The sequence below is a fragment of the Vigna angularis genome, chromosome 2 (assembly GCF_016808095.1).
Source record: "Vigna angularis cultivar LongXiaoDou No.4 chromosome 2, ASM1680809v1, whole genome shotgun sequence".
NCBI classification, from domain to species: domain Eukaryota; kingdom Viridiplantae; phylum Streptophyta; class Magnoliopsida; order Fabales; family Fabaceae; genus Vigna; species Vigna angularis.
The window spans coordinates 15,177,117-15,196,391 of NC_068971.1; the positions used below are offsets into that span (position 1 = coordinate 15,177,117).

Sequence of the window (19,275 nt, forward strand, 5' to 3'; positions counted from 1 at the left end):
GAGATTCCACCCTCTTAAGTGGATTTTGGAAGGAGATTTTTCACTTGCAAGGGACACAACTGAGGATGAGCACTGCCTATCATCTAGAAATTGATGGGCAGATTGAAGTGTTGAATAGGGTGCTGGGAACATATTTGCGCCATTTTAGTTCCGAACACCCAAGAAATGGAGTTTGATGTTGCCTTGGGCTGAATATTGGTACAACACCAGTTACCAAGGAGCATCCAAGTGCACACCCTTTGAAACGGTGTATGAAAAAGACCCCCTCCCACACTGACACGCTTCATACCTAGAGAAATAGTGGTGGAAGCAGTTTCCCAGGACCTGCAAACACGCGATGAGGCTTTGAAGCAATTGAGATATCATCTGGCCAGAGCTCAAGACCAGATGACACAATATGCCAATAAGAAGAGGGTGGAGCCCAATATTAAGGAGGGAGATTGGGTATTCCTTAAAATCACTACACCCTAAGCTCTCAACAAGGTATTATGAACCATTCCTACTAGAAAAACAAATAGGATATGTTGCTTTTCGGTTGCAGTTATCAGAAACATTAAGAGTACACCCTATATTCCATGTTTCCCAGCTGAAGTTAGCTATAAGAGAACATCGAGTTGAAGGAACCCTACCAACTGAACTACAAGATGAGAGACCCATGTACACCCCTTTGAAAGTGCTACAACGAAGAAACTAGCAACAAGAAGGAAAGATATACCCCAAGTCTTCATACAACGACAAGAGAGAAGTTTGGAAGGTGCACTTGGGAAGAGGAACACTACATCCGACAGCAACATATAATTCTTAGTGTTTCTTAAAAGTAATTATATTGCTAGATTATCATTTAAGTTCATAAAAATAATAATGATTGAACTTACAAGTTTCATATTAACTTACGGTAAATAATTCACACTACGATCTGGATAATTTTAAACTAATGAAATTCTGTTTAAAAAGTTTAAATTCAATTCAAGATGTTAATTTATATAAATAGAAGATAATATTACCAAAATGTAAGTCCCTCTATGTTTTAGAAGTCTGCAAAGAAGAAAATAGGCATAATCAATGAGAATTTTAACAAGATGACTGTTAAAAGCTTCATTTCGAATCATAAGAAATTTATTCTCATTAAAGTCTATACAACCTACAAACTTCTGCAAGCATCTGAGAAGCACTAATTGGAGCATCGGTACCACACTGAAGTACATAATATATAATTATCAAAATTATATGAATCAAAATGGTAAAAATTGTTGGTTCACAGTAGATTACATAAATAGTTGGTTTACCTTAGTTATTGTCTTAAATTTTTTTATGCTGACATTTTTTTACAGAAAGTTATCTTTTCAATTTTTGAAAGTGTTTATATTTTTCAAAGTAGTCCTTGAATGTTAGTAAAGTAATTAAAAATGGATGCACTTCACTTGCTATGGACAATCTAAGTGCATATCAGAACAGACAATAGACGCACTCGAAAAATTTCATGAACAGATTGACGTAACCAGATTATGATCCTCGATTTTCCATTCTTTTCCAAATTCTAACTTTCAAGTATGGCCCTTAAAGGTTTATAGATATTTTGACTTCAGGAAACTACAAGACATTCAACTTTGGTTGAAGAATAAAGGTTCAAAAGTATGTTGTTATAAATGCTTTACAGTTTTCCGACCTAATCATGCCGCTCCCAATCTTGAGTGAAATTTGCAGATGATGTTGGGGCATTCAAGCTCCCCATTCCAGAGTCAAAGTGCTCCCACTGGGTTCCCACAGAGACAGTTTTAACAGTGGTGGGTACCGGCTTGGAGTTTCTTTCCTTCAGAGCATCTAAAGTATCAACAAAGTTCTGCACACGACGCACCTGTTGACAGGTGAAAACAATTTATCTTCAGGGCTTCTAAAGAAAATGAAATTATGGATGATTATAAATATAAAAGCTGGACATGCATCACTCACCACCTTGCATTAAGCACAAAACAATACATTTTTTTCACTCCATGCCAAGAAGGAGGGTAGAAGGATAGTTTGCAAGAAGAGTATTTGATAAATATACTCATAGTGACAAAAAATGCACATTAAGTTTCAACTCCACGACATGCATCAACCGCCATTTATACATAATGCATTATTTCAGTTATATTGATGATGTGATTGGATCTAGTTTACAGAAAAACAACTATGAGAATTGTGAGAGTAGATGACATGGTTAGGTGATCTAAACACAAAACATAGATAAAAATCAATAAATTAAGATGATATGAGAAGAATTCACAAAGGATTTGGCATAGAACTCATTTTTCCACGGTAATTAGGCATATTACAGTACCCTATACAGATAAGCTTGACGGGAAAAGCAGAGAAGGTTGAAGTAAAGCCACTATTTTTACTACCATAAAAATTTGGGTTATAAAACTTAAACTAAAATGGTTGCATGCGGGTATGCAATTAAACTCATTCCTAAAACCATCCTTTAACATCACTAGATGTAATTTTTTTCCCCAATCCACATCAAATGTTTTTCTCCTTGATGAGAAAAATATTGTTACTTGACCAGCAACAACCCCGGATTTTTCATAATATATTTCCAGGACTACATCAGGATCTAAACCAGCACAATTTTCTAGTGAAGCTTTTGAGTATAAAAAGTGCTTGCTAAGAAATTTAAACCCAAGATAGAATGTGTCAAAAGTCATCTTAGAAATGGAAGTAAATAAAAGTCTCATATACATGGATAGGGTAAGAAAAGAAAAACTTTTTGATCCACATGCTGGCACAAAATATTGAGTTATATTGCGCCAATGATAACTTATCCAAATATAAATGAAATAGGTGCTAACCAACATATTGCAAATGACAAACCAATAGAATTGTTTTGTGGTTATGGACATAAGCTCAATGATTAATACAAAGTTAAATTTTCTACAAAACCGTAGATACTCTACCTCAGCTTTTCTCTGCAGCTTTGATTCACCTTCAGCCTGAATACCATCCAGCTTCAGCAATTGCCTCATAAGCAACTCCGTGCACGTCGAAAACTCTTTGTCAGAAACCCTGGTCCCTCCATCTGTAGCTACTTTCAATACAAATACCTGCAAATCAAATATGCATACCTTATTCTTAGGTCCTGTTATTATTTCTCGGTAAGGGATAATAATACAGGAAACACAAACTCACCCTCTCAGCAAGCTCGTCCACCTCTGCTCTGACTTCAGCAACAGCTTCAATAGCCTTTAACATGTCATTATGTTTTCTAATTTCCTCAATTTTCCACTCTTCACTAGCAGTATTGTCCAAAAGCAAAAGCTTTGATTTGTCCAGCACACCTTCTACGTACAAAGTCTCTTCATTGTACTTTTCTTCTCCTCGGAAGAAGAGTTGCTGCTCTTCAGGCTGTAAACCAGTTTTATTTGCAAGCAGTTTCTTAACATCCCCTGCCATCGAAGACTTGGTTAAGAGAAAAACACATACCAATGTCAACAGGACATAAGCCTATTGAAAGCTTATGCATACTTATTTGAGCTTATTAAATTTCCTTGTTTCAGTTTGATGACTATGCACAATATCTCAACTTGGCTTATATCAGAATATTGGCCTATTGAAAACTTACATCAGAAATGACAATGCAGAATATAACCTTTCCCATAAACTCCAGCTTATTTAAATAAGCTTATTAATAAGTGTTTAATTAAACTAAATCATAAACATATTCTAGGGCATATATTACTTTTATGCAGCAACTTCTAAGACAACCACTGTTTTACTGAAACATACTCCAAATTAAGGAACAACCAATGCCATAACACAGGACAAAACATTAATCAGTTATGTTAAGAACATATCACGAAAAGAAATTATATAATATCTTCAGGTCCCAGAACTGTCCAGTTTATCAACACAGTCTTCTTAATTTCATAAAAAAATAGAGTATTGTCAGTGTTTTTGTGTGAGTATATGCTGAGTGGTCACTCTGGATATCAACTGTGTCTATACTGATAAGAACCCAAATAAAAATACATGATTCCAAAAAACAGTTGTCAACCAACCACAATCCCAGTAACAGCATCAGGGTTTTTTTATTCACATCAAAAGCCATTCTAACCACGTGAGCAGAATTCTGATCTAATGGCAAAGATAATTAGTTACTAACTCGCAAGCAAACACAATTAAAAACTGAAATAATTAAACAAAAACAAGAGTAAAATTCGTCAGAACATGCATAATCTCAAAAAACTATAACTCTGTAATCTCATCCCGTGGATTCACCTCCTTCCCTAATTCATCTGGTTTGGATCTCAAAAAATTGCCTATTCTAAAACAAAGAACATGTTAATTTCATAGAAAAGACCTAGTTTTCTTTTTTTGTTTTGCATGAATTTAATCTCTACTCTCCTCAACCAATCAATCAATTCCTAACACATATGCATAAAACGAGCCACAGTGAAAAAATTGATCCATAAAAAACATGAGATAATGTATGGTGTTGACCATATGGCAAAAGGCAGGAAGACTTCTGGAAACTGTGAATGTGCAAAATCCAATGGCTGAGAAGTATTTGAGAAAAAGAGAGAGAAGATACTAACAGAAAGTGGAGTTCATCGGTAAGAAGAGGTCGTGGTGAGAAGAAGAGTGCGTCACAGTGATCGTCATCATCATCACCATGTTCTTGTAGATGGCGCCGTTATCCTCGGTGGCGGCACGTCTCTGCACGAACATGCCGCCTGGCCTCATCTCCCACTCCATCTCTGCAACTGTTCCTACAGACAACACGGTTGTCGTCGTTACTGTCGTTAACTTCTCCTGCCTTTCTTTCTGATCTCTAACCCCACCAACAACACGTTATTATTTATAATTTCAGATAAATCTAATAAATTTGTTTACTTGTAACCAATTTTTGTAATGATATATTTATATCTTAAACTATTATACTTTTTCAAATTTTATTAGTTATCTTTAAAATTAAATTTTTTTTCTGGTACTAATTTTGAGATTATGCAATTTGTTTATCTTTCCCTGAGTTGCCTTTTAAATTAATTACTTGTGATCCATAACAAATATGTGATATTTATGGCTTTAACTCTAAATTATACATTTTATTAGTTAATTTTTTTACTTATGAAATTTTTTATCATTTACTTTTCAATTATATAATATTTTTATTAAATGTTAATTTCGTAAATCATACCAATTATATAATATTTTTACTTATGAAAATATTTTTAAAGATTCGTAAGTATATTTTTTTTAATTTTATTTTGATCTTAAAATTTCTCCAAATATTTAATCCAATGTTATCCTAGTAATCGTTTGAAAAATATTTACCAGAAAATCATATTGTTATTTTACCTCAAATCCACATTGGAATACAACATGTGATTCTTATTGGTTGTACAATCACATTTGAGTTAATGAAAATTTGGAAGATTCTAATTGGTTTTAGGTTTAATCATTCACTAAGTCCCTATTTTCGCATGAAATCTCAATTTCGTTCCTTTCTTTCTGAAAATATCAATTGGATCCCAATTTTATGAAAATTGCAACAAATAGATCATTTTCGTTAAATAGTGTCAAACGGCGTTACAGTGTGTGTGACGTGGCACGTTGTACTCTGACGTGTTGATTCAAGCAGCAGCAGCAGTATTTTCCCGTTCTTCTCCGCGCCAGACCAAAGAGAGACCCAGGGTCTCTTTCTTCTCCCAGCAGCTCGCCGGCGTCCCAACCGGAAATGGCCACCGCACTCCAGCCAGCGTCGTCTCCACTTCCGATGCCCATGGACGAAGCCACCACCGGCCGCCGCTCCAAGCTCCCTTTCTCTTCTTCTCGCGCGGGAGGTTTGCACCGGATTGATACTGGCTGCCGCCGCCTCCGAGACTGCTGCCACTGCCGAGCCCCGATCCAGCCGCCACGACGAAACGACCTCCACAGGGGATCCTCTATCCGGTCCACGACTCCGCCGACAATGCTTTTGTTAGAATATGCAAGAATTGTTTGTACTACTGCTTAGTATATGGTCTATTTGCAAATTTTGTAACTTACGTGCATTGGTAGTTTTTTATCTATGTTCATATTATTGTTGTGTAAATTAAAGTGCCGAGTAATTATAACTTTGGTTAATCAAAAGGCTGCTGACAATCAACTAGAATACTCACCAGTCGCTGTCATAAAGAATGACAACATCAGCAGTAGCAAGATTAATGCCAAGGCCTCCTGCCCGAGTAGATAACAGGAAGACAAACTTTTCACTTCCTGGTTTGTTGAAACTCTCAATGGAAGCATCCCGATCCTCTCCACCAGTATTACCATCTATGCGACAATATTGGTATCCACAAAACATAAGATAATCTTCAAGTATGTCTAGCAGCCTAGTCATCTGGAGAAGTGCCAGGAATTAGGAAAACATGGAACAAATACACCAGGTTGAATGAAGTAACAGTCATACTAAGTAATTACAAGAATCTTTTTCTTACAAAAAACTGACCTGTGAAAATATAAGGACCTTGGAATCACGCTCTTTTAGTTTTGGAAGTAACTTATCCAGAAGAACCATCTTGCCTGCAAGTGAAATAATATTGTAAACTGTCATTATCTCAGATCTAATTGATCAGCCAAAGAGAGACTTTAAAGTACTCTTAAAGAAAACAAGGTATACCAGCATTTGTAATTAGATGGTCTCCTGTTGTAAAGGGTGGGCCAGGTTCAGCGCCTTGAAAGAGATATGGGTGATTACAACATTTTCGTAGTTGCATAGCTATAGTTAGGAGACGTTTCCGTTCTCCACCTGCATTGACCACCTCCAGATCCTTCTGAAGTAATGCCTTATAATACTGTTTCTGCATTTGTGACATGCCCACCTTGAGAATTGTTTCCTTTTTTGGTGGTAAACCTTTCTCAACATCTGACTTCAACCTTCGAAGGAGAAATGGACGGAGCACCTTAACCATACACAACAAAAAACATCATTATTATTATGTTATCACAATAGCCCCTTAAAGATAGATGAAGATTAAAGGCTTACCTTGTGCAGTTGTTGAACAACTTCTTGTTCGTCATTTTCACCAGAGATTTGAAACCATTCATCAAAAGTTTCAGCAGAACTAAATATTTCAGGTAAAAGAAAGTTGAGAAGAGCCCAGAGTTCATGAAGATTATTCTGGAACATCAAAAGAAATGAACCGCATTAATTTCTCAAGTGAATTCACATCATTAACCGTAAACAGCGAAAGAAAATTAAGATTCAGATTTTAAATAAGCCAGACCTCAAAACCAATATTTATAAGATATAAAGGATCTGTCTGGTCAAACTTCTTCAAAAGGACTTCCAGAAGAAAAAAATGAAATGAATTTTCTCATAACTAAAATTTACTTATGCACAAATTAAATTAAGGTTTTAGAGGGTATATGAAAGAGCTTCTATAAAATTAACTTACGCATAAGCTAATGAATAAGCTTACTTCATGCTTTCTTCTAATTTTTTTTCTCCTATAAACCCTGTTGGAAAAGTTAATCTAAAGAAGGCCAATGTGTGGCTTGAAACATAAAGCATTAAAATAAAACAAAATAGCAATTAAAAAGACTACCAATTTAACCAAAGTTATAATTACTCGGCGCTTTAATTTACACAACAATAATATGAACATAGATAAAAAACTACCAATGCACGTAAGTTACAAAATTTGCAAATAGACCATATACTAAGCAACAGTACAGACAATTCTTGCATATTCTAACAAAAGCATTGTCGGCGGAGTCGTGGACCGGATAGAGGATCCCCTGTGGAGGTCGTTTCGTCGTGGCGGCTGGATCGGGGCTCGGCAGTGGCAGCAATCTCGGAGGCGGCGGCAGCCAGTATCAATCCGGTGCAAACCTCCCGCGCGAGAAGAAGAGAAAGGGAGCTTGGAGCGGCGGCCGGCGGTGGCTTCGTCCATGGGCATCAGAAGTGGCGACGACGCTGGCTGGAGTGCGGTGGCCATTTCCGGTTGGGACGCCGGCGAGCTGCTGGGAGAAGAAAGAGACCCTGGGTCTCTCTTTGGTCTGGCGCGGAGAAGAACGGGAAAATACTGCTGCTGCTGCTTGAATCAACACGTCAGATAACACGTCAGAGTACAGCGTGCCACGTCACACACACTGTAACGCCGTTTGACACTATTTAACGGAAAGGATCTATTTGTTGCAATTTTCATAAAATTGGGACTCAATTGATATTTTCAGAAAGAAAGGGACGAAATTGAGATTCCATGCGAAAATAGGGACTTAATGAATGATTAAACCTTGGTTTTACAATCACATTTAAATTAATGAAAATGTTTAAGGTGTATAATTTTGAAATACATATGATAAAACAATAAAATTGACAAAATTGAAAGTTTTAAGTTAGAATGCGTGAAATTAAAAGTTGGGTTTAATCATTTTCTAGGTGCTTTTTATGCATATTTGTGTCAAATTGGTCTTTCAGTTAATTTTTAATTCAAGTAGGTCACTGTTTATGCAAAATTAATTCAATTGAACCATTGCCGTTAATTTGAATAAACGATGTTAAGTTTTCAGTCACGTTGCATGTTAATTTGTTACCAATGAGGAGCATTGGTGTCTTGAAGTTAATGATTTTGATGATGCTACAAAGTGAAAAATATGAAGACTCTTGCTGTATTAAGCTTAAAAACATTTTTGTATAACTAAAGTTAGTCAGGACTGAATGATAGAAGGCATGACCGAGACCAAACGAGGTATGACTAGGACTGAGCAGTTAGGACACGAGTAGTCATGACTGAGCAATTAGGATCGAGCGGTAAAAGGCATGACCAAGACCGAGTAGTGGAGGGCATGACCTAGACCACGTAATGCATGCCATGATCGAGCAGTTCGAACTAAGCGATGAAATGCAGTGAGGAATCAAACCGAATGTTGGAAAGCTGTAAGTAACCAAGACAAACAACAAAAGGTGATAAGGACTCAAGCCAAACGCAGTTGAAGACTGAACGACGTTGAAACACATGCCGAACACATGATTAACACAGGCCGAACATAGTTGAAGACCAAACGGTGTACAACAATTGAAAGCCGAATAAGACAGATAAACACAACACATGTACAAGACCGAACGGTGGACAACAGTGAGAAAGAAGAGGAAGGAAGTCGAACGACAGAAGGCTGTGAAGGCTCAAACCGAACGGTAGAAGGATTTGAAGAACTAAAGCCGACTGGTTTGAAGAGTCAATATTCAAACTGTTCCAAGTCTTGCAAATAATCAATTATCACTTACAATAATCGATTATCACTTACAATAATCGATTATCACTGACAGTTGTAATATGTCGTTTCAGTTTCAGACCAGTAGGCTATATACACTCTCTTCCAAACCCTTCGAGGGTAACTTTTGCGAATTTGAGAACACAGTGTAGTTTGAGGAAGTTCTCAAGTTCTAGTTCATTGCTCTTGTCAAGTATTATGAATAGGAGAAGCTCGCGCTTTGTGTGTCAAAGGTCGGAGCGATTCTCTTCAAGTTGGCAGAGTTGTTGCTTCCGGTTCATGTGTCGAAGGAAGCTCTTCCAGTTTGTTTGTCGAAGGAAGTTACTTGTTGTATTCCTTCCGATTCGTTTGTCGAAGGAAGGTTTTTATTTTCTTAATTTCCATTCACCATCTTGTAATTTGTACAAATTGTTTCTAGTGAAAAAGGTTAATCACTATTTATAGTGATTAACGACTGGACGTAGAATCTTTTGATTCGAACCAGGATAAAAATCATTTGTGTGATTTTTCTACTCCCTACACTCTTTACATTTTCTACACATCAACTGTTTTATAAAATGTTTAAGAGAAAATTAAAGGAACCATTTTTTAATTGACCGAACAAGCTCTTTGCTTTTAACAATCTGTATTGTACTCTGTGTTTTAATATTTCCGCTGCGCAAAATCGGTACCGATTGTTCCAACAATTGGTATCAGAGCTTGCTTTGATATTCTTTCAAATTTTGAGAAAATGGTCGGTCATCAAAATGAAGTATATGCCGAGGGTGCTTCCATCAACAGACCACCACTTTTTACTGGTGATAACTATGCCTTCTGAAAAGTCAGAATGAAAATTTTTATGGGGTCTATTGATAGAGGCATCTGGGAAGCTGTACAAAATGGTCCCTATATTCCTAAAAGTACTGTTGATGGTGTAGAAGTAGAAAAACCATACTTTAACTGGACTGCTAAGGAAAATAAAAGAGCCCAATTTGATGTTAAGGCTCATAATATTATTATATCTGCTGTTGTGCTTGATGAATTCTATAGAATCTCTGTTTGTAAGACAACACAGGAAATGTGGGAGGTTCTAAGAGTCACACATGAGGGTACTGATGATGTGAAACGCGCAAGGAAAAATACGCTCATTCAGGAGTACGAGATGTTTATAATGTAACTTGGAGAATCAATTTCTGATGTTCAGAAGTGCTTCACTCACATAGTGAATCATTTAACTGGTTTGGGTAAGACCTTTGATGTTGATGAATTAAATGTAAAAAAATTGAAATCATTGGACAGGTCTTGGCAACCAAATGTGAAAACTATCTCAGAGTCACAAAATCTCACCCAGATGTCAATGACAATTCTCTTTGGAAAGCTTCGTGAGTACAAGCTTGAATTGCATAGATTAACTGCGGAAGAAGATCAAGGAAGGAAGAAGAATCTTGCTTTCAAATATGAAATATCTAAGGGAAAGAGTTCAAGAAGAACCGAAGATGATGACTCTGAAGATGAGGAAAACATGAGCCTCATGATAAAGAAATTTGCAAAATTCATGAGAGCAAAAAGAAAGGATAAATACCATGGAGAAAGAAAAGAAACTCAAGGATCTCCATCAAGCATCAAGTGCTATAGATGTGGAGAAAAAGGACATATAAAGACTGACTGTCTTAAAAACAAAAGAAGTGAAGAAAAGAAGGAAAGAAAATTTCCCAAGAAGAAGAAGGCTTGCATAGCTTGGGAAGAAAATGCTTCTAGTTCTTCAAGCTCAAGTGAATCAGATGAAGAACTCAAATTTGTGTTTAATGGCAAACTCAGAAGATGCTGAAAGCCAAGTAAGTGATTCTAGCTTTGAGTCTAGTGAGTTAGATTTGCAAAAAGCATTCTTTGAATTAATTAATGAATCTGAAGAATTTGATGTTGCACATAAAAAGTTAAAGAAAGAACATAATGATTTGAAATTGAAATATGAAAAAGCATTAGATGAAGAAGTAGTATTAAGAAACCAAGTTAGTAATCTTGAAACTAAATTGTCTGAATCTAATGCGAATGAACAACCTGATGAATGTTTATCTTGTAAAAGTCATATGTTTGATATTGACATACTTGAAAACTTACTTGCAAATGCAACTAAGGCTATCTCACATGTTCAAAATAATTTTAGAAAAAGCAATGTTAAAAACAAGAAGAGGCATCATCATAAGAAGTCTAAAGTTAAGAGAACTCATAGAGTTTGGGTTGAAAAAGGAACTTTTGTGAAAAATAAAGTGCATGATGTTCGTTGTTTTTATTGCATGAAGCATGGTCATACATCAAACAAATGCAACATTAAACATTTTGGAGTTCCAACTAGAAAATATGCATGATTAAAGCTTTGAAATGATGCTTGCTTGCATGTACTAACCTTAAGGACCCATAATGAGATTGAGGACCTAAAACTCTTGCTTAAATTTGTTTTGTAGGAACCTACAAAGTCAAAGAAGTCATTGTGGTATATTGACAGTGGTTGTTCAAGATACATGACCTGTGAAAAAAAGAGGTACATCTCTTTTGAGAAGAAAAAGCAAGGATTTGTGACATATGTGGACAACAATAAAGGGAGAATTATTGGAACCGGAGACATTGGAGGAGGAAACACCTTGACCATAAAAGACGTATTGTATGTTGAAGGTCTCAAACACAACCTCCTAAACATAAGTCAATTATGTGACAAAGGTCTCAAGGTAACATTTGAAAGTGATAAATGTACTGTTTATTTTGAGAATTCTTCTGATATTGCTTTGCAAGGTGTTAGGCATAATAATATTTATTTGATTGACATTGAAAGTGAATCTAGTCATAGTATAACATGTTTAATTGCAAAAGAGGAAAATCCTTGGTTATGGCATAAAAGAGCTGCACACATTCATATGCAACATCTAAATAAGTTGATTTCTAAAGATCTTGTGATTGGTTTGCCTAAACTAAAATTTGAAAAAGACAAATTATGTTCTGCTTTTCAAAAGGGAAAACAAACCAAATCCTCTTTTTCATCTAAAAGTATGATTTCTACATTAAATCCTCTAGAACTTTTGCATATGGACTTGTTTGGTCCATCTAGAATTAAGAGTTTTGGTGGAAACTATTATGCTCTTGCGATTATACACGATTTACTTGGACCTTCTTTTTAACTTTGAAAAGTGAAGCTTTTAAAGCATTCAAAACTTTTGCAAAACGTGTTCAAAATGAAAAGGATTTGAAAATCAAAACCTTAAGAAGTGATCACGGTGGTGAATTTCAAAATGAATCTTTTGAAAAGTTTTGTGATGAGTATGGAATAACTCATAATTTTTCTGCTCCTAGAACTCCCTAACAAAATGGGTTTTTTGAAAGGAAAAATAGATCATTAGAAGAATTAGCTAGAACTCTTTTGAATGAATCAAATGTACCTAAATATTTTTGGGCTGATGCAGTTAGTACTGCTTGTTATGTGCTAAATAGAATGCTTATTAGGCCTGTTCTTAAGTTAACTCCTTATGAACTGTTTAAAGGAAGAAAATCGAATGTGTCTCATTTAAGAATCTTTGGATGCAAATGCTTTGTTTTAAATAATGGTAAAGATAATCTAGGTAAGTTTGATGCTAAATCTGATGAAGCAATTTTCTTGGGCTATTATTTGACTAGCAAAGCATATAAGGTGTTTAATAGAAGAACTTTGATAATTGAAGAATCAATGCATGTTGTCTTTGATGAAATTTTGGACCTTGAGGTGAATCCTCTTGAGTCAAATAAACCAATTGCAGGTAATGAGGATTATTTAAGGGAAGCTTTGGAAGAGATGTATCTAAATGAAAACAATCATAGAGAAACTCAAAATCAAGAAGTGGATCCTAAGAGTTACAAACAATCTCGTGGCCTTTTCCTTGACAACATCATTGGAGACATTTCAAAAGGGGTAACTACTAGACTAATTTAAATAATTTTTGCCTAATAGTAGCTTTTGTGTCTCAAATAGAACCCAAGAACATAAAAGAAGTTGTTCAAGATGATAAGTGGTGCATTGCTATGCAAGAAGAGCTAAACCAATTTGTAAGGAATGACGTTTGGGAAATCATTCCTAGAAAAGAGGACTATCAAGCCATTGGGACAAAATGGGTGTTCAGAAACAAGCTAGATGAAGAGGGAAACATCACAAAGAATAAAGCAAGGCTAGTTGCAAAAGGCTACTGTCAAGAGGAAGGTATAGATTATGATGAGACCTTTGCCCCGGTAGTCAGGTTAGAAACAATTAGAGTCTTACTTGCTTATGCATCATTGATAAAATTTAAATTGTATCAAATGAATGTAAAAAGTGCTTTTCTAAATGGCTTTATAAAAGAGGAGGTATACGTTAGTCAACCTCCTGGATTTGAAGATTCTAAATTTCCTGTTCATGTGTGTAAACTGAAAAAGGCATTGTATGGCCTTATACAGGCACCTAGGTCTTGGTATGAAAGACTCAATACCTTCTTGATTGAAAATGATTTTTCTAGAGGAAAGGTTGATTTAACCTTATTTATTAAGAAAGTAGGACAACATATTCTGCTTGTTCAAGTGTATGTTGATGATATTATATTTGGATCTAGTGATGATTCATTATGTGAGGGATTTGCAAATATAATGCAAGGTGAGTTTGAGATGTTTATGATGAGTGAACTGAATTTCTTCTTAGGACTACAAATAAAGCAAATGAAATGGGAAACTTTTGTCTCCCAAACCAAATATTGTAGAGAAGTACTTAAGAAGTTTGGAATGGACACCTGTAAAGAAGCCAACACCCTTATGACAACTTCCTGCTACTTAGATAAGGATGAATTTGGAGAAGAAGTGAATCAAACTATGTTTAGAGGGATGATAGGATCTCTGTTGTATCTTACTGCTAGTAGACCAGCCATTATGTAGAGTGTTTGTGTGTGTGCTAGATATCAAGCCAATTCTAAGGAATCCCACCTAACAACTGTTAAGAGAATTTTAAAGTACCTTAAAGGAAATACTTCTTTTGGACTTTGGTATCCTTCTGATGCAACACCTAGTTTGATAGGTTATTTTGATGCAGATTATGGGGGCTGTAAAATAGATAGGAAAAGTACTAGTGGTACTTGTCATTTTCTGGGCTGCTCTTTGGTGTCTTGGCACTCAAAGAAACAAGCGTGTGTAGCCTTGTCTACCACAAAAGCCGAATACATTGCTGCAGGAAACTGTTGTGCCTAAATCTTGTGGATGAAACAACAATTGGAAGATTTTGATATCTTCCTTGATCACATTCCTCTGAAATGTGACAACACTAGTGCTATAAAGCTCACTAAGAATCCTATAATGCATTCTAGAACTAAACATACAAAGATAAGACACCACTTCTTAAGAGATCATATTCAAAAGGGTGATTCCGCAATAGAGTATATTGATACATTACATCAATTAGTAGACATTTTCACCAAGGCATTACCTAAGGATAGGTTCTATAATCTTAGAAGAGAGTTAGGAGTTATAGATATGTATTAGTCTTAAGATTCATGACTTTTTCAAGTTTTTCGTACTTCCAGCGTATTTAATCGATTATCATAAGACTTGAAAACAAACTCTTTTGGGTTTAGAATGCAAATACTGAAAAGTAAATATGCATGCAATTTGATCAATTGGACAAACGTGCAAAGATGAAAGGATTTGATATTATGGAATGAATTTGTTGTTGGGGTTAGATTTCACCTAGTTTACTCTCATGTATATACGAATTCTACTTCTTCATTAATGTCAATGTCACTATCTAAAATACTTAAAACCCGATTCCTCGGCGAAGAAATTTTATCCTTAATTATTAGTTCATACGATTCCTAGCATTCCTAATAATTAATTCTGAAGATCAGAAGCTTATAACAACCAGAACTCATACCCCATTCTTGAGCAATACTACTTCTGGGAATAATTCTCCAGAACATGAATTGTAAGATACCTTCCGATACTCATGCAAATCATAAATCATGCTAATGAATGAGTTAAACAAAGCAAACAATACGTGAAGAAGAATTACCCTAACAATTAATGAAAGAAGCATATATAATCAAGAATCATTTTAATACATAAGAGTTGACAAAGGTTAGATCATTCCCTAACAACAAATAGAGTTTAGTTCACCATTGACATGGTAAAACTAGATGAATAATGGAGAAAGAATGAAAGATAAAACTTTAGAAATTGAAGATAGGAGCTTCCGCATCCAAATCCGCCTCCGAGGGATCAAAGAGTATGTTTCTCTGCCTATTACGTCCAAAAGATGTGAACCCTAGGACGTCTAAGTCCTTAAATAGAACATAAAAATAACAGAAAACGGGTCCAAGCCCATGAGACTGGCGCTCAACGCCCCACCTAGGGCGCCTAGGCGGTCTACGGGTCAGAACTGGCGCTGAGGGTCAGCTCAGAAGGCAAGGAGGCGTGGTGCAACTCGAGGAAGTGGCGCTCAGAGCCCCTGCAAAGGGCGCCCATGCGCGAGCCAGGGTATCCTGCGTTGAGGGCTCCAGAAAAAGGGCAGCCAAGCGTGAGACAGTGTACTCTAGCGCTGAGAGCCCCTAAAGTGGCGCTCAGCGTTGCTACGAACCTCCTTTCTGATGCTTTTCCATCTCTTCCTGAGTTTCAACTCCTTACTACTTCAACTCTTCTTCCAAATGATCTCAATTCATATTAAAAACAATGAAATATAGCACAAAACCATTAAATTCACCTTCAACTCTCTTATTCATCAAAACTATGATTCCAAGCTAGTTTCTAAGTCAAAAAGGGTGTTTTTAGTATCAAAATTAAGTATCAAATAACGGTAAATTCAACCGTTATCACAACCCCAAACTTAGAACTTTGCTTGTCCTCAAGCAAACAAAATGTAACTTAGCTTTCAACCAATCCATACAATGGTTTCAACACATTTCAAAACTTTTTCCTTTAAGACAAGTAATTGCTCATATCAGCTTATTATAAAGAATATCAATCAAGATGAATAAATGCCTTGATTCAATTAAGCTCATTGTAGTGCTCATATAATCACAGAATATTCAACAGATGCTAAACTCAGGAATGATCAACCAAGCAAAGATGTAATCATGCATACATGGAACTACTCCTCACCAAGAAAAAATGTTTCTCTCAAACACACAAGTGTATATAGAGGTGACTCATTCACTCTACTATCACAATGTCACATAAATCAACTTTGCCTTTTATTTAACCACAATCAATCAAACTCACAAGCAAGTATCATCACAAGGGCTTTTCTATGCCTTGTAATGTGGCTAGGCTAAGAAGAAAATTGTTTTTTCCGGATCACAAAATCCTTGAGTAAAGAGAGTCATTCAAAATTTCATCATTTAAGTATAATCTCTCTTTTCAAGAAACCATTCTCACTTATTCCCAACTTTCCCTTGCATTGAGCTTTTCTTTTCGTTCTTTTCTTTTCTTTTTTCTTTTGCTTTTCATTTGCTCAATACTTAGCTCAATGCTCATTCTCTTTATTTTCCCTTTTCAGATTTCCCAACAACCCCAAACTTGAACCTTTACCAATACCACATAAATATTCTCAACTTAACTCAAGGTAAAGATTTTCAAAAAAGGTTTTCAATGTTTAAGGTTAAAGGTTCAAAGGATAGAACACATTGTGCTCTCTTTTATTAGGCTAAAATCATGCATTGGCTAAAAAGGGATAACAACAGATGACCTTAATCATATGACACATGCAAACAAGTGATTCAATCATAGAAACCTGGGCAACGTCATTCATGCTTTCAAAGTAATAACAATCATTCATCAAAAACTCTGGAGTTCAATCCTCACACAGGCTAATTCAAGTTCCAACATTTAGATAAACATCCTGCTTAGTAACACAATCACAAATCATCATGCATCTATTTCACAATATTATGAGCAACCACCTGTATATCAACATCATGCATCATCTCAACATCAATCAATATAATCAACATCATGAAGCAATACTCATCACAAACATCATCATCATCAAACCATTGCATCACAGATAAAGTTTTAAGCCAAGTACATCACCTAACAGAAACAAAATATAGTTCAACAATCAATAAAAACAGTAAAAGAAATCCTGTTCTAGAGACAAAATAGCATTCATCAGTAGATGCTATCTACAATCACAATCATAATCATCAGAGTCCTCTTTATCTTCAACTTTCTCTTCCATAGCTGAAGCTTCAGCTGCTCCAGCTCCGCCATCTGTCTATGACGGGGCCATAGGCCATGCCACCCGGGCTGCAAAGTCCTCCTGAGATATAAACTATCGATCAGGAAAGGCGAACGTCAGTGTCCTCAGCAGCTCCTGCTCACCCCTATATAAAGCATTCATCCTCTCCTCCATTAAGGACATGTACATGTCCCGCATCTAAAATGGGGCAGCCTCATGAGCTGGCTTCTGGGCTGGCTGTGGTGCTCGCCTATGAGCCCTAGGAGGTTGTGGCGGTGGCATTGGATATCCTGCCTCGTTTAATGCACAATACTGAGTGTAGTATGAGGCATCAATTTCCTTCCTAGGCCGCTTCAATGGTGGTGTGGACACATTAACTCCTGCAATCTCGCACAGATGAGTGTCAAAGAAGGATGTCCAAGGAGTGACTTATTATTTGCAAAGCAAGCACAGTTATGGATTTCATCAGCTATTACTTGCCCAATGTTGATGTTTAATCCCCTTAGAACACAAAAGAGGAAAATGGCCTTGTGGGTAGTAATGTTAGAAACATGAGAGCAGGGTTGAATGTTAGCATGTGTAAAAGGCATCTAGTATTTGGCCAGGGCTATCAAATAACAACGTCTGAGGTGAATAGGTGCCCCCTGCTTGTTCCTCTGGAAGTGTCCACCAGGGACACATAAAACATGCTCCACTTCATCAAAATCAACTCCTTCCTCTACAGAAAGTGCAAATTGGCACTGCTCTCCATCCTAGTCTGTGCCTAGAAAACTGTTCACTGTGTCAGCATCAAAGAATATTTTCTTACCCCTTACGTAGCTCATGCACGTCTCTTTCTCTCCACCCATTGCCCTTGCATTTGTATAAAATTCTTTAACCACAACAATGTTGGTAGGAGTAGGGTAAGATGCCACATTCCTTCAATTCCTTCTATCCATCTCTCTTTCAAATTGTGGAGCCAAAGGTGGTATGATTGCCACCTTACGCTCCATCAGCAGTCTTCTACCGTCCACTATTTGGAAAATTTTCATGTGCAGCAGTGAGAAATTTATTGGGGTAAATGTGTTCTTTCTCCTTCCTTGTGTGCCCAATGGTTTTCACCCTTTTCCCTGATGAAGAAGCCATTCCTGCACAACATAAATTCACAAAACAACAAGCATCAGTACTTGAAATTAAAATAACTCAGAACACTGCCTCTTAACAACGTTGAGGGCAAAATAGAAGGCCCTCAATGTCACCTGCACTGAATCAAACAACCAAGATCACGCAAACAGCTAGGGACAACAAATATCACATCTGTAGAATTGCACTGAAAAAACAAGAAAAAACCCCAAACTTTGATGGAAGAATGATTCAAAGTGAGTGGGAAATATGGTTTTTGGTGGTAAAAGAAGGGGAAAGTGAAGAAAGTTCTTAGGGAGAGTGTTTGGAGAGTTTAGAAAGAGTGAAATCTGAGAAAGGGGGCTTGGGCGAACCCTAGGGAGTAAAAAGAATGAAGTGGGCCGCACCCTATGCTAAGCCCAATCATTAAAAACCTAACAGCAGAAAGTCGCGCTCAGCGTCCCTCAGAAGGGCGCTGAGCGGCGTACGTGACTTAGATCCCCTCTCTTCTTGGCTTGTCCTGCGTGTTCCTAGTTAAGGTCCCTCGACTTCAACTCCAAATTTTCAAAATTCCATGTATTTTTCACCCAACTCACACGTCAACACTCACTCAAAACATTGAATCTCTCTATACCCCTCAAACATTCAACAATCAACATATATAATGCACACTAGAGCATAAAACAGAGATGAGTTTAGAAAACTGGGTTGCCTCCCAGAAAGCGCTTGTTTAACGTCACGAGCCTGAT

At 36.5% G+C, this 19,275-nt stretch overlaps 2 protein-coding genes across 2 annotated transcripts; both read right to left on the minus strand.

Moving 5' to 3' along the window:
• Positions 1 to 1,505: 1,505 nt before the first annotated feature.
• LOC108320381 (BAG family molecular chaperone regulator 4-like) lies at positions 1,506 to 4,822 on the minus strand. The gene is made up of 4 exons (XM_017551786.2): positions 4,575 to 4,822; positions 3,169 to 3,425; positions 2,937 to 3,083; positions 1,506 to 1,855 (listed from the first exon to the last, which is right to left on the minus strand). The coding sequence occupies exons 1-4, from the start codon at positions 4,732 to 4,734 to the stop codon at positions 1,667 to 1,669; spliced, it is 753 nt and encodes a 250-aa protein (XP_017407275.1). The 5' UTR covers positions 4,735 to 4,822; the 3' UTR covers positions 1,506 to 1,666.
• Positions 4,823 to 5,568: 746 nt separating this feature from the next.
• LOC108320390 (ISWI chromatin-remodeling complex ATPase CHR17-like) lies at positions 5,569 to 7,222 on the minus strand. Its single transcript, XM_017551791.2, has 5 exons — positions 7,007 to 7,222; positions 6,641 to 6,923; positions 6,470 to 6,543; positions 6,141 to 6,361; positions 5,569 to 5,953 (listed from the first exon to the last, which is right to left on the minus strand). The coding sequence occupies exons 1-5, from the start codon at positions 7,148 to 7,150 to the stop codon at positions 5,569 to 5,571; spliced, it is 1,107 nt and encodes a 368-aa protein (XP_017407280.2). The 5' UTR covers positions 7,151 to 7,222.
• Positions 7,223 to 19,275: the final 12,053 nt, after the last annotated feature.

What these genes read in the sequence shown, in the direction of transcription:
- LOC108320390 (XM_017551791.2), bottom strand. Translation starts at nt 7,150, where the DNA reads ATGTTCCAGAATAATCTTCATGAACTCTGGGCTCTTCTCAACTTTCTT. An exon ending in TTGTTCAACAACTGCACAAG is followed by an intron (nt 6,924 to 7,006) that starts GTAAGCCTTTAA and finishes TGTATGGTTAAG; the next exon opens with GTGCTCCGTCCATTTCTCCT. An exon ending in ATTCTTTATGACAGCGACTG is followed by an intron (nt 5,954 to 6,140) that starts GTGAGTATTCTA and finishes TTCTAACAAAAG; the next exon opens with CATTGTCGGCGGAGTCGTGG.
- LOC108320381 (XM_017551786.2), bottom strand. Translation starts at nt 4,734, where the DNA reads ATGGAGTGGGAGATGAGGCCAGGCGGCATGTTCGTGCAGAGACGTGCC. An exon ending in ACCGATGAACTCCACTTTCT is followed by an intron (nt 3,426 to 4,574) that starts GTTAGTATCTTC and finishes CTTCGATGGCAG; the next exon opens with GGGATGTTAAGAAACTGCTT. An exon ending in AGCTGCAGAGAAAAGCTGAG is followed by an intron (nt 1,856 to 2,936) that starts GTAGAGTATCTA and finishes ACCTGTCAACAG; the next exon opens with GTGCGTCGTGTGCAGAACTT.